Below are 16,098 nucleotides of genomic sequence, written 5' to 3' on the forward strand. Positions count from 1 at the left end.
AGCGAGTTTGACCAGATTGTGACGGCTAGACGACTGGGTCAGAGCATCTCCAAAACTGCAGCTCTTGTGGGCTGTTCCCGGTCTGCAGTGGTCAGTATCTATCAAAAGTGCTCCGAGGAAGGACCAGTGGAGAACCGGCCACAGGGTCATGGGCAGCCAAGGCTCATTGATGCACGTGGGGAGCGAAGGCTGGCCCGTGGGGTCCGATCAAACAGACGAGCTACTGGAGCTCAAACTGCTCCAGAAGTTAATGCTGGTTCTGATAGAAAGGTTGGCCCGTGTCAGTTAGGTAAGTACTGATTGTGTTTTGTATAATATTAAAATAGTTTATTTTGTAATGTTTGTAACCAAACACATTTAGTTACCATTGCATGGAGAAAAAAAAGACAAATATTCTCAAAATATATTTTATGTTCTATAGAAGAACGCTTTTGAACCATACAAAGGTGACAAAAATAAAATATTTGGGGGAACTATTCCTTTCAAATGGAAAAAAGGGTGTTTTTTTATTGCATCTGGTTAGGATCCTGATTTATTTCAATTACATGAGTCAGTAAGTCATGAGTTTGGGGCTGATTTATGAGTCTTTTTTGAGAACTGACTCATAAATCATACTCTGATTTTGCTTAGTTTATTGTTGCATGAAAACAACAATAGACACGTGCACTGTCTATTTATTATCACAGTGTTATTTCTCATCGCATTCACACGTCATTTGGCCATGGCTCTACAGACTTGTTGCTCATGCAGTATTTTGTTCCAGTATATTTGAAGAGATTGAATCGGTTCTCCACACACACACACACACACACACACACACACACACACACACACACACACACACACACACACACACACACACACACACACACACACACACTTGCATCTGCTTAAAGCGAGTCTGAAGCTCTGGCTGCGCCGTGGTGTCCTTTTCATCCAGATCTACTTTCACGGACTCCTCAGCCTAATTCACACAGGAAGTGGATTCCTCCTGCGCCGGCCAATCCGGCACGTCAACCCTGACCTCGGCTCGCTCTCATTGGCCGCCTAATTGCTGGAGTCAGACTGTCTTTCCTTTGTTTAACATTTTGCAGGAGTCCTGGAAGCAGTTGAAACATATTTTCTCCCCCTTCACGTTATGCAATAGCCCTACAAAAATATTTAGACCTGCTCTTTTCATACGCTGACATTAATGAGTATTACATACTCCTGTCCAAAGTGCAATAAAGATTCCAGTTTCCTCTCGACTCGCAGTCCAAGAGCCTGAATTGTAATTTGAGCAAGGAATTATAATGACATGTCTGAGTTTGTAGAAATTCCTTTGAGCCTGCCAGGGCCGAGAGGGACCGGGGCCGCTACAGTACAGTATATCATTGTTTACGCCTGACTGATTTTTCAGAAACATTTCTTTTCCGTTTGGTCACACTTTTCTTGCTTATCTCCTGGTCATTCAGAGCATGTAAATAGCTCACGGTTGTTGGAGCAGTGTGCGGGGCGTGTCTAACCCTCAGATCGGCTTATGTGTGCAGTAACATATACCATTCGTTCATCACAGCAACACTATTGGCTGAAAGTCGAAAATGTTACTTTTAGATTAACCTGAATATGTCTGAGTAAACCAACTTACAACAACATACAATATCTAACAATATTTTTAATTATATTTTTATTTAACCCTTAGACATCCAAACTGTGTGTTCTCACTCCATCTCCTGCAGTCGTTCTGTCTGTGAGTGAGAGTTCAGACTCGTTTATCCAGTAAAGTCTTTTAGTGTAATTGTCCAGACGTCCTCCTTCAGCTCGGGCTTCAGTGTCTTTCTGCTGTCAAATCTGACCTGAGTTTATCAAGCTAACGCAACAATAACTGCAATATATTGATCATAACTTTACTTGATTATCCATCATCCTTTATTATAGAAATCATGAGTATCAGATATGATCATCAGCTTTATTAGTCAATCATCATCGTGTTGCTTTGCATTATACACTATATTGCCAAAAGTTTTAGGACACCTGCCTTTACATGCTCATGAGCTTTAATGCCACCTCATTGTTAATCTGTAGGGGTTAATATGGAGTCGGCCCACCCTCTCTAACAGCTCCAGCTCTTCTGGGAAGGCTTTCCTCAAGGTTTAGGAGTGTGTTTATGGGGATTTTTGCCCATTCTTCTAGAAGCTCATTTGTGAGGTCAGGCACTGATGTTGAACGAGAAGGCCTGGCTCTCAGTCTCCGCTCTAATTCATCCCAAAGCTGTTCTATCGGGTTGAGCTCAGCACTCTGTGCAGGCCAGTCAAGTTCCTCCACACCAAACTCCTCATCCATGTCTTTATGGCCCGACGCTTTGTGCACTGGAGCGCAGTCATGCTGGGACAGGAAGGAGCTGTCCACAAACTGATCCCACAAATTCAGGAGCATGAAATTCTCCAAAATGTATTGGTGAAGCATTAAGAGTTCCTTTCACTGGAACTAAGGGGCGAACCCCTGAGAACCCCCCCCCCCTCTACATAATCCCCCATCCACCAAACTTTACACTTGGCACAATGCAGACAGGCAAGTTTCGTTCTCCTGGCGACGGCCAAACTCAGACTCATCCATGAGATTGTCAGACTGAAGCGTGATTGGTCGCTCAGAGAACACGTCTCATTGCTCTAGAGTCCAGTGGCGGCTGCTTTACTCCCCTGCATCCCTGCTCGGCCATGGAAACCCATTCCATGAAGCTCTCTACGCTGTTCTTGAGCTCATCAGAAGGCCACAGAAGTTTGGAGCTATTGACTTTTGACATTTTTATACTTTTTGTCCATATTAATTACAAATCATGGGTGGCCAAGGCTCATTGATGCATGTGGGGAGCGAAGGCTGGTCCGTGTGGTCCGATCAAACAGACGATCTACTGGAGCTCAAACTGCTCCAGAAGTTAATGCTGGTTCTGATAGAAAGCTGTCAGAATACACAGAGCATCTCAGTTTGTGGCGTATGGCCAGTCAGGGTGACCTCTGACCCCACCAAAAGCACCATCGGTGGCACGTGAGCATAAGAACTGGACCACGGAGCAATGGAAGAAGGAGGCCTGGTCTGAGGAATCACGTGTTCTTTTACATCACGGGGATCGCCGGGTGTGTGTGTGTGTGTGGCTTACCTGGGGAACACATGGCCCCAGGATGCACTATGGGAAGAAGGCGAGCCGGCGGAGGCAGTGTGATGCTTTGGCCAATGTTCTGCTGGAAAACCTTGGGTCCTCCATCCATGTGGATGTTACTTTGACACGCTCCACCTACCTAAGCATTGCTGAGACCATGTTCAGCCTTTCATGGAAACGGTATTCTGGTGGCTGTGGCTCTTCCAGCAGGATAATGCTCCTGACACAAAGCACAAATGCTTCAGGAATGGTTTGAGGAGCACAACAACCAGTTTGAGGCGTTGACTCAGCCTCCAAATTCCCCAGATCTCAATCCAATCGAGCATCTGTGGGATGAGCTGAACAAACAAGTCCAATCCATCCCACCCTGCAACTTATAGGACTTAAAGGATCTGCTACTAACCTCTTGGTGACAGATACCACAGCACACCTTTAGGGTTCAAGAGGAGTTCATCAGAGACGGGTCAGGGGGACCAACACCATATTAGTCATAATGTTATGCCTGATCAATGAATATTGTCTCCAACAACTATAGATACTACTACTAATAAAACTACTAATCTCAATTCATTATACTTATTAAATGTGACTAGTTTTATGGACCATGGTGAATGAACAGTTCATTTACCAGAATGCTCTAATTTACCCAAAGTCTTCAAAGTGGAGCCAAACAACAGGTTTTCAAGATGGAGACCTTAAGGCTAAAGAGTGTCATTTAATAATAATGGTGAAATAGTAATGTTTTCTGAACATTCAGCCGCTGGTCATCCAGATCACAGAGGAATCAGGCTACACATGCTTTAACTATAGTGTCCTCTTCACATTGAGCTGGAATAAAGCATTAGTCTGCTGTTGGTTTGTTGTGCTCTTTAATGGTGTCCTGTTTGTCCTCCTGCAGTAAAGCTCAGGCCCGCATGGCCTTCTCCTCTTACCTGCAGCGCGTGCAGCTGCGCCTGCTGGCCGACAGCAGAGCCCACACAAGCCCAGCCTGGACACAGAAGGAGCACCAGCAGATGGTACACCATTACACTGCCTATTCCACAGACGCAAACTGACTAATACATCCAATATACTTATGGCCTGTACATGTTCTTAAAGGGTTAGTTTAACCAAAAATGAAAATGTCATGAACTCCTCTCCCTAATGTCGTTCCACACCCGTAAGACCTCTGTTCATCTTCACACACAGTTTAAGATATTTTATATTTAGTCCGAGAGCGTATGCAAGTGTAGTCCAGAAAAGGAATAAAAACATCATCACAGTAGTCCATATGAGACATCAGTGGGTTAATTAGAGTCTCTTGAAGCATCCAAAATACATTTGGGTCCAAAAATAACAAAAACTACGACTTTATTCAGCATTGGCTTCTCTTCCGGGTTTGTGTTCAATCCTCAAACAAAGCTTCGAACCGTTATGACACGCGATCCGAATCATGAATCGATTCACTGACTCATAACGGTTTGAAGCTTTGTTCTGATATCGGTCATCACTATAGACCATTTCAGAATGTTTGTAAACAATCGCCTCAAGATACTTCCGGGTGGCAGAACGCGAGCGGCTTCTACTGACAAACTGAAGAGATCAGCCGGCTACTGTAAATAGTAACATAGTTAAGAACATTGCTGTTGTTTAAAGTTGAAACTATGACGAAAACGTGTTGTGTTTGGGGTTGCGCCATCAGATGTACAGGAAAAGGTGTAGGATTTTATCGATTTCATTCAGAAAGAAGTAAATATATGCAGCAAAACCTGTGGGTGAGGAGACTAAAGCGAGTGGACGTCGTCAAAAGTGGCGCTACAGAGAAGTATTCTCAAAACGGTCCATCTACAAAATCATAGCAGAGCATAATTATCTTCAGCTGGGGAATTTCGAGACTAATATTAGTAAACTTTAGATCTCTTTTAACCCCTTACGATTCAAAGATCATACGGCCTCAGATTACTATTGTTCAACATTCACTGCTCATCACACTTTATCTGGACAAACTCAGTATCATCAGAAAGATTAAAGACTCCAGCTTTGATATTTGAACACTGTTTATGATAAAACTGGGTTGCAGTGACATTCAATTCTTAATTTATGTCAGGAGTGCATTATTATCGATCCGTTATGAACGATATTTTGAATAGATTATCAGACGCACTTTATTCTCTCGTCTTCACTGGCTCATTTGTGTTCACAGAGATCGCAAAGAACAGCTTTCAGTTTAGCTCTTAGTTTAAAAGTCCTCATATTTGGAGAAATATTGACATATCACGTTTGCAAAATATTTCGTCATACAGAATACCATTTCTATTCATTTCTCACGGAATTATTCAATATAAAAGAGTTAAAACATGCGCAGACCTCTCTCCTACTGTCTCGGACATTTCCTCATTCTGGCTCGAACGGGCCTATTCTAAATTTCTACGCGTGAACTAAGAAGCTAATAAACACACGATAACTATGGAATAAGGTTTTTGTGTGATTGTTCATGTGATTTCGGCTATTTTATATCAATAATGGATGTTTACATGACTGCTAACAGGTGTAGTGATTAGTTCCATATAAAATTATAAATATAACATATTTTAACATCGGGAGTTTGTGAGATATTGCAGATGCCACGAGTCATTAAAGTGGATCATTGCATCAAATCAGCTGGGAAACAGCATGACTGCACCGCGAGCCGGCCGCAATCACACAAGCTTTCGTGTTAAACACAGACACCGGAACTTTCAATGTTGCTGCTATAGCTTCAGATACAAAAAATAAAGAAAAAATGTGTGCAAAGGATTTGTTGAAAAGCAGAGAACAGGGAAATAGACTATCTACGATAGCCTAACATATTGTAATTCAAACAGCAACAGTCACTAAAATAACTACTCAATGGTAGGCTGAAGCTCATTTAAAAATTGTGGTATTAGACTAGCACTACATCTACTAGACCAAGGTTAGGCATTTCATGTATTGCTATCTCCTGAATTAATTAATCGGTCCCTCAATAATCATGTTAACTATGTCTGAATACTAGCGTTGCCATAGGAACGCTTCGGCTTTTGCCACCCGGAAGAACGTTTTATACTGTTGTGACGTCATGGTGAATTGTCGTATATAAGTCGTTATTCAGTTTTTTTGCGTACTAAAACTCTTCTGGCCTCTTCATAAAATGATTGTAGAGCCGCTGTAGTGAGATGGGCTTTGTAACGACGTCTTTAGTGCCTTTATGGGTCTTGAGAGAGGAAATGGCATTGGTGTCAATGAAGGCCTTTCTGAGCCATCGGATTTCAACACTAATATCTTCATCTGTGTGTGAAGATGAACGGAGGTCTGACGGCGGTCCAACCACAGGAGGAATAATGACAGAGTTTACATTACTGGCTGAACTAACCCTTTAACAGTTTAATATTGCACTTGTTTTACCAGTGGGTTATATCACACTAGTTTCAAAAACCTTAAAGTTGTAAGTATATTAGTAGTATGTACATTAGTTACAGTAAGAGATTGCACTTTGTGCATTGGAAGCACTTATTTTAACAGAAGAGGCTACCTCTGTAAAACAGGAAGCACACATTTTATTTTATATTTGTTTTTTATTTATTCATTTTTACAGAAGTTGTTGCATATTCCTTTTGTAAAGCTACAGAACTTGTTTAACGCAATGTTTTATACGTTTGAGACATGTGTTTATTAAGGTCTGCAATAAAACGAGATGAGAACTTAAAGGGATAGTTCAGCCAAAAATGAAACTTCTGTCATCATTTAATCACCCCTCATGTTGCTTCACACCTTTATGAGTTTCTTTCTTCTGCTGAACACAAAATAAGATATTTGGAAGAATGTTTGTAACCAAACAGAGAGAACAACCATTCACTATCATAGTAGGGGAAAAATACAATGGTAGTCAATGGTTGCTCTCTCTGCTACAAACATTCTTCAAACTATCTTCTTTTGTGTTCAGCAGAAGAAAGAAACTCATCCAGGTTTCGAACAACATGAGGGCGAGTAAATGATGACAGAAGTTTCATTTTTTTCAAGTTTCAACTATCCCTTTAATTTCTGTGATGGTGTGTGCTTTCTTATCATAGGAAGTAATGAGAAATGACTCTTTACATTAAGGTATTTGTTTCTCTTCTTCATCAAACATCAGTTTTTGCAGGTTCCCGCAATTTTACTGCATAAAATTGCATATCCCGCATATTCCAATCACATTTTTTAAGAAAACGTGCCGCATAATCAAGGATTTTTGCCCTCAACAATCACAGAAAATGCTGTGTTTTTCTGTAAGGACTGTAATATGCTCATGTGTTATGTGAGTGCTAAAGCGTGTGTGTTTTGCAGGAGCTGGTTGTGCGTTTTCTGGAGCGAGCGTGCAGTAATCTCCATCAGGGCATGAGTGTGGAGGAGCCCAGCCCTCAGCTCAGGCTGCAGGACCAGCTCCGCATCCTCTCACATCAGCTGGGGAACTTCATACGCCTCTATGATCAGGTCTGAGCTCCAATCACACAATACACAACAAAATAACAACCATAGGGATGCCACAATTCTCAATATAACATTGAAGCCTTCGGTATGTCAATCACGGTTCAAGCCTGTCAAACACACACACGATTACTGGACTAATACTGCACTAATACTGTCACACACACTCGATTACTGGACTAATACTGCACTAATACTGTCACATACACACGATTACTGGACTAATACTGCACTAATACTGTCAAACACACACGATTACTGTACTAATACTGCACTAATACTGTCACACACACACACAATTACTGGACTAATACTGCACTAATACTGTCACACACACACAATTACTGGACTAATACTGCACTAATACTGTCACATACACACGATTACTGGACTAATACTGCACTAATACTGTCAAACACACACAATTACTGGACTAATACTGCACTAATACTGTCACACACACACACAATTACTGGACTAATACTGCACTAATACTGTCACACACACACACAATTACTGGACTAATACTGCACTAATACTGTCACATACACACAATTACTGGACTAATACTGCACTAATACTGTCACACACACACGATTACTGGACTAATACTGCACTAATACTGTCAAACACACACGATTACTGGACTAATACTGCACTAATACTGTCAAACACACATGATTACTGGACTAATACTGCACTAATACTGTCACACACACACGATTACTGGACTAATACTGCACTAATACTGTCACACACACACATGATTACTGGACTAATACTGCACCAATACTGTCACACACACACGATTACTGGACTAATACTGCACCAATACTGTCAAACACACACGATTACTGGACTAATACTGCACTAATACTGTCACACACACACATGATTACTGGACTAATACTGCACCAATACTGTCACACACACACATGATTACTGGACTAATACTGCACCAATACTGTCAAACACACACATGATTACTGGAATAATACTGCACTAATACTGTCACACACACACGATTACTGGACTAATACTGCACTAATACTGTCAAACACACACACGATTACTGGAATAATACTGCACTAATACTGTCACACACACACGATTACTGGACTAATACTGCACCAATACTGTCAAACACACACGATTACTGGACTAATACTGCACTAATACTGTCACACACACACATGATTACTGGACTAATACTGCACCAATACTGTCACACACACACATGATTACTGGACTAATACTGCACCAATACTGTCAAACACACACATGATTACTGGACTAATACTGCACTAATACTGTCACACACACACATGATTACTGGACTAATACTGCACCAATACTGTCACACACACACGATTACTGGACTAATACTGCACCAATACTGTCAAACACACACGATTACTGGACTAATACTGCACTAATACTGTCACACACACACATGATTACTGGACTAATACTGCACCAATACTGTCACACACACACATGATTACTGGACTAATACTGCACCAATACTGTCAAACACACACATGATTACTGGAATAATACTGCACTAATACTGTCACACACACACGATTACTGGACTAATACTGCACCAATACTGTCAAACACACACATGATTACTGGAATAATACTGCACTAATACTGTCAAACACACATGATTACTGGACTAATACTGCACTAATACTGTCACACACACACGATTACTGGACTAATACTGCACTAATACTGTCAAACACACACATGATTACTGGACTAATACTGCACTAATACTGTCAAACACACACACGATTACTGGACTAATACTGCACTAATACTGTCACACACACACGATTACTGGACTAATACTGCACTAATACTGTCAAACACACACGATTACTGGACTAATACTGCACTAATACTGTCACACACACACGATTACTGGACTAATACTGCACTAATACTGTCACACACACACACAATTACTGGACTAATACTGCACTAATACTGTCACACACACACGATTACTGGACTAATACTGCACTAATACTGTCAAACACACACGATTACTGGACTAATACTGCACTAATACTGTCACACACACACGATTACTGGACTAATACTGCACTAATACTGTCAAACACACATGATTACTGGACTAATACTGCACTAATACTGTCACACACACACACGATTACTGGACTAATACTGCACTAATACTGTCACACACACACGATTACTGGACTAATACTGCACTGATACTGTCAAACACACACGATTACTGGACTAATACTGCACTAATACTGTCACACACACACGATTACTGGACTAATACTGCACTAATACTGTCACACACACACGATTACTGGACTAATACTGCACTAATACTGTCAAACACACATGATTACTGGACTAATACTGCACTAATACTGTCACACACACACGATTACTGGACTAATACTGCACTGATACTGTCAAACACACACGATTACTGGACTAATACTGCACTAATACTGTCACACACACACGATTACTGGACTAATACTGCACTAATACTGTCAAACACACATGATTACTGGACTAATACTGCACTAATACTGTCACACACACACGATTACTGGACTAATACTGCACTAATACTGTCAAACACACATGATTACTGGACTAATACTGCACTAATACTGTCACACACACACGATTACTGGACTAATACTGCACTAATACTGTCAAACACACGATTACTGGACTAATACTGCACTAATACTGTCAAACACACACATGATTACTGGACTAATACTGCACTAATACTGTCAAACACACACATGATTACTGGACTAATACTGCACTAATACTGTCACACACACATGATTACTGGACTAATACTGCACTAATACTGTCAAACACACACACGATTACTGGACTAATACTGCACTAATACTGTCAAACACACACATGATTACTGGACTAATACTGCACTAATACTGTCACACACACACGATTACTGGACTAATACTGCACTAATACTGTCACACACACACGATTACTGGACTAATACTGCACTAATACTGTCACACACACACATGATTACTGGACTAATACTGCACTAATACTGTCACACACACACGATTACTGGACTAATACTGCACTAATACTATAACCGTCCCAGTTACGTTGTGCTGGGCAAGCTACAAAAAATCAAAAGGGGGATTCGTCCTTTGTGCAATTAATGAAATGGTATTGTAGTGAAAAAGGACCTAACAACAAATAAGTTCAGGAACAAACAAGAGTTGTATAATATTTTCACCCTTATGTATTCAACCTCTTTTTTACAAGTCATACATAGGTACAATTCATGCTTTCATCATGGGTACATATATGTGCATGTGAATGGGGGGTCACAATATCCAACTCAGTCCTGTTCTCCTATCTGGGAGCATAAATAGTTCAGCAATTGAAGGAAACAGTCTTATCTGTCGGTGAGTAGAGGTACAGAAAGATGAGGTTGATTGTTGTCCTTCACTTGGATGTGTGGTTAATCACAATGTTTCATGGTAGCAGATGATGGTTTCACCAACACAAACAGTAGGTACATGTAGCTGCCCACAGTCAAAGGAGCAAAAAAGTGCCTCACAAACAAATCCTCTACAAAGAGAAAACATCAAATGCAATAACAATAAATTAAACTAAATTATTTCATTTTAACTTTAAAGCAATACAATACACATCAACCTTAAACTTACGTTTGAGCTGGAAACCAACAGTTTCTCAAACAGGATTTGGAAAGAAAGGTTACAAACAACCATGAGGCAGCATCAAACAGACCCTAACATTTACTTCTATAGTTTCCTGTTATATACCCATATGCACACCAGCCAGAGAATGTTCCTATCTCCCCCTAGAGGCCCGGAAGAACATAACCATCAGTACTAGAAATCTTGTGACAGGCATTGACTGTTACATATCCGTCCCCTCATGTTATAATTTTTTCTACATTACCAAAATAAGGTTTTAAATTTTGTACATGGAAAGAATCTGCATGTTCTGGCTGTCCAATGAATGACACCAAGTAATTCACAGGACCAAGACATTTCACCACTTTGGCAGGACCTTTCCATTTGGCTGCCAGTTTAGCCATAAAACCCTCATCAGCGCATGACAGAGGATGAGTACGAACCCATACTAAATCTCCAGTCTGAAAATGAACTTGTCGCCTTCGAAGATTATAGTACTTGCGTTGTTTGCTCTGGGCCCGTTCGACATTCTTTTGCACCGTTTGAATGAGTTCCTGTGCCTTTTCTAGGACAGGGTAGGCTGGACTGTTTGGATCAGGGGGTCTCATGACAGCCCTTTCTAGAGGTCCTTTCAATTTGCGACCAAGCATGACTTCGGCTGGGGTGAATCCCGTGCTTTCTTGCCATGCCGTGTTGATAGCAAACCGGAATTCGGCTAGCCACCTGTCCCACTGACGATGATGGTCCTGCACATATGATGAAATCATAGTCTTGAGGGTTCGGTTAACTCGTTCAGTCAAATTGGTTTGCGGATGAGCAGCAGTTGTAAGTTTCTGAATGACATTCCATTGTTTGCAGATTAAACTGAGGAGGTGTGAAGTAAATTGGGTTCCCCGATCAGACACCAAATACCTAGGAGTGCCCCATCTGGTAAAGACTTCTTCAACAAGAATACGAGAAATTTGAGGAGCTTTGGCTACTCGCAACGGAAACAATTCCACCCACTTTGAGCAGTAATCAACTACTACTAGAAGATGCTCATTCTGTTTTGCACTTCTGGGGAACGGTCCCATAAGGTCAATCCCCAACATATGCCCAGGTTCCACTATCGGCGAGATTGCATATGGCCAGCTAGCTTTGAGACAGTTGGTTTATACTTTTGACATACCTGGCATTCTTTGCAATGCTTCCATACATCAGAACGTATCATTGGCCAATAGCATATGTCCACTAACCTCAACAAGGTCTTTAGTCTGCCAAGATGTCCACTCAATGGACTGTCATGAGCATATTTCAGAAAGTCAGCTCTCAATGAGGCTGGAATGACCAGTTGCAATTTTTCTCCTTTCGGATCTTGAGATACGCTTCTGAAAAGAAATCCATTCTTCATGACATAATGTATACGACTGGGATCAGAAACAGAGGTTGATTGAACTTTAGCAATAAGCTCTTGGATTTCAGTGTCTTCTTCTTGAGCTTTGGCAATGTCTGACCATTCTATGGGAAAAGCTGCAAAGGTAGTTGAAGAATCCTTGGGTTTTACCGTAGTAAGTATGTTAAGTGATGATGATTCAATGAAACTACGAGAAAGTGTGTCTGGAACAATGTTGCATTGGCCTTTCCTATACTTGACCGTAAATTCAAACTCCTGAAGACGGATACCCCAGCGTATCAGCCGAGATGAGGGTTTTGGATGGTTAAAAACCCAAGTAAGAGCAGCATGGTCGGTGATCACTTCAAATGGTCGACCCTCGAGATAAGGCCTCCATTTTTCTATTGCCCATACCACAGCACAGCACTCCTTTTCTGAAACGGAGTATGACTTCTCAGCTCCTCTCAAAAGACGTGAAGCATAAGCAACAACATGTTCCACTCCTGTAATTTCTTGGGTTAGAACAGCTCCGACTCCCAGGTCACTTGCATCCGTCTGGACTCTGAATGGTTTACTCAAGTCAGGGGCAATGAGTATTGGCGCACTAATCAACTCACGCTTAATCAACTCAAATGAATTCTGACATTCTTCATTCCACCTCCATGTAGCTCCTTTCTTTTTCAGGGCATGCAATGGAGCAACTTTCTCTGAGAATTTTTCAATAAATCTCTGGTACCAGCCTGCCATACCTAGAAACCGTTGCACATCCTTCAGAGATTTTGGTACAGGAAAATCGTTAACAGCATTGACTTTGTCTTGATCTGTCTTTATCCCTTCACCTGAAATCACATGTCCAAGAAATTTCAATGACTTTTGCATCAAGTTGCATTTTTGCAGATTCAAAGTCAAGCCTGCTTTGTGTAAACATTTTAACACTTCTCTCAGATGGTTAAGATGCTCTTGCTCCGATGTTGAGTACACTACAATATCATCAATGTACACAAAACAGTTTTTTCCTTTCTGATCTTTCAATACCAACTCCATAAGACGTTGGAACGAGGCTACTGAATTTTTAAGGCCAAAAGGTAATCGTAAAAATTCATATAGCCCTGACTGTGTCACAAAAGCAGTTTTGCAAATGCTTTCAGGATCCATCTCAACCTGCCAATACCCACTTTTAAGATCAAGGGTACTGAAAACTGCAGCTCCATGCACGGATTCAAGGATATCCTGGACTTGAGGCATAGGATATCCATCCAGGGGCCTGTACCTTGAAGCCGGTTCAGCTGGCTAGCCAGATTTGTTTAAGCTTAGTTTGTTCCAATCCTGGGTTTTAGGTACCATTAAAGTAGTTTGGCTTTTAGCTGTGTTCATCGCCATAGTAACTTATGCTCCACAGCTAACCTGCTCTGGGGCAGGTTATGTTCTGGATAAGAGATCTCAATCTGAAATTGGACCAATCAGCTGTGAGAAAAATTACACACCTCTGATGCAATAAAGTCACTCCCCCGTTTCTACTCCAAATTAAAGGTCACTACATAGCAAAATGGTTTTTAAAAACTAAAGCATCTGGCTTTTAACAATGCTTATTTATAAAAAATAATAATTTTGAATGATTTAGATATAATTTATGTAATTATTATACCTTTAATCAATTACACATTTATCGTTTTAGTAAATCAATCATTAATAGGCACTTTGTTAAAATTAATACATAAGTCATATAAATAACATCACCTGAATAAAGTCATATGAATAAGCTTTAAAATCAATAAATACAACTAGCCTATTAAAAAAAAAGAAACTTACTGAGCTTAAATGTTCAATTTTCTCTATATCAACTAAACTAACTTCATAACTTTTACTTGGATTGATGTATACTATTTTTTCTTTAAGTTGTCCTCTTTCATAGACAGGTTTTCTTCTTGCTGTGTATTTTATTTTTATTTTTTTATTCTTAATATTTTTCAATCATGCAATATTCTGCAGAAGAGAGAAATTAATCTCACTGATTGTCTCGCGAGAAGCTAATCTCAGTTCCACAACGTGTGATTGGCTGTTCACTACTGATGTCACAGCTAAACTCCTGAACTCAGGATCAAAGCCTGGGTTGACAAAGAAAGCTGATGATAAGCATCATGGGACCAACAAAGCCTTAATACAATGGTTTGGTTTTGTCAACTCGAAACTAATCCTGTAACTCTGAGTTTGTTAAACTACCATCATGGTACAGGCCCCTGATATGTCTTTGCATTTAGCCCTCTGAAATCAATACAAAACCTTTGTCCACCTCCCTTCTTTGGGACTAGGACTACAGGTGCAGCCCATGGAGAAAATGAAGGTTGTATTATCTTCTTATCCAGCATCGACTTGATCTCCTGTTCAATGAAGGCTTGCTTTTCTTGTGACACACGGTAAGCTTTCTTACGAACAGGCACCTCATTAGTGGTGATAATGCGATGTTTAACCACACTGGTGTGTCCGATTTCACTTGTGCAGACAGTAGGCCATTCTTGAAGTAGATGATGAAGTCGTGCCTGGAATAGGGAAGATGTATCAGCATTTGTGATCAGCTGTTGAATATACTGCCTGGTTTCTGTTGTTTCTTCTGGAATAGGTAAGGCAATTAAAAGTGACAATGTATCTGTAACAGGAGGAGTTATAAATGAAAATGTTTCTTCTTGATAGGCAGGGGTAGCAGGCAAAATGTACAGAGCATTGCCAATATCCAGATTAATTCCAGTTGTTACTAGGAAATCCATACCTAGTACCATGGGTACTGTAAGATCATCATCCTTCATTACAAACAGTTCAACATCATACCTCCTTCCTTGTAGCTCACATTCACAGCACCATACTCCCATTGCATGTAACACTTGTCCGTTGGCTTGCTTGAAAGTTTGACCACCACTGGATTTAAGTGGTTCTTTAGTTCCCAGCTGTCTCCAACATGACTCTTGTATCAGAGTTAGTGAGCTTCCAGTATCAACCAGAGCTCGAAAATGTCTTCCTCTGACCAACAAAGGTAAAGACAGAGTTAATTTGGACTTACTTATTATAGGTTGTAACATGCGAGTGGAAGAAGGATTTAACCTTAGATGAGAATCTCGTTCCAGTGGGGACTTTCTTTTCTGGGTTTCGACATTAACCTGGTGCCAATAACGCTTTGTTTCTTCAAAATCTCTCTCAATTTGTGTTCCAGTTCTTACCAACTCACTCACTTCCTTCACATTTCCTCTCAGTAAACTCGCAAGTCTAGGGTTACAATTTCTCAGAATTGCTTGAACAATCTCTTTCTCTGTCATCTCTTTCTTCCATCTTAGACAAAGGGCTCGGTAGTGGTAAGCAAAATCCCGAATGGATTCTCTAGAACCTTGTTTCCTTTCTAAAAGACGTTTTGCTGCTTC

General features: G+C 40.7%; 1 protein-coding gene across 1 annotated transcript in view; it reads left to right on the forward strand.

Moving 5' to 3' along the window:
* ttll5 (tubulin tyrosine ligase-like family, member 5) overlaps positions 1 to 16,098 on the forward strand; it is a 219,989-nt gene that overhangs the window by 92,347 nt on the left and 111,544 nt on the right. The window contains exons 21-22 of the mRNA XM_067456243.1: positions 4,035 to 4,152; positions 7,457 to 7,603. Coding sequence (XP_067312344.1) covers positions 4,035 to 4,152; positions 7,457 to 7,603 — 265 coding nt within the window. The remainder of the gene's footprint in view (positions 1 to 4,034; positions 4,153 to 7,456; positions 7,604 to 16,098) is intronic.

Source organism: Pseudorasbora parva, chromosome 10, assembly GCF_024679245.1.
Source record: "Pseudorasbora parva isolate DD20220531a chromosome 10, ASM2467924v1, whole genome shotgun sequence".
NCBI lineage: Eukaryota > Metazoa > Chordata > Actinopteri > Cypriniformes > Gobionidae > Pseudorasbora > Pseudorasbora parva.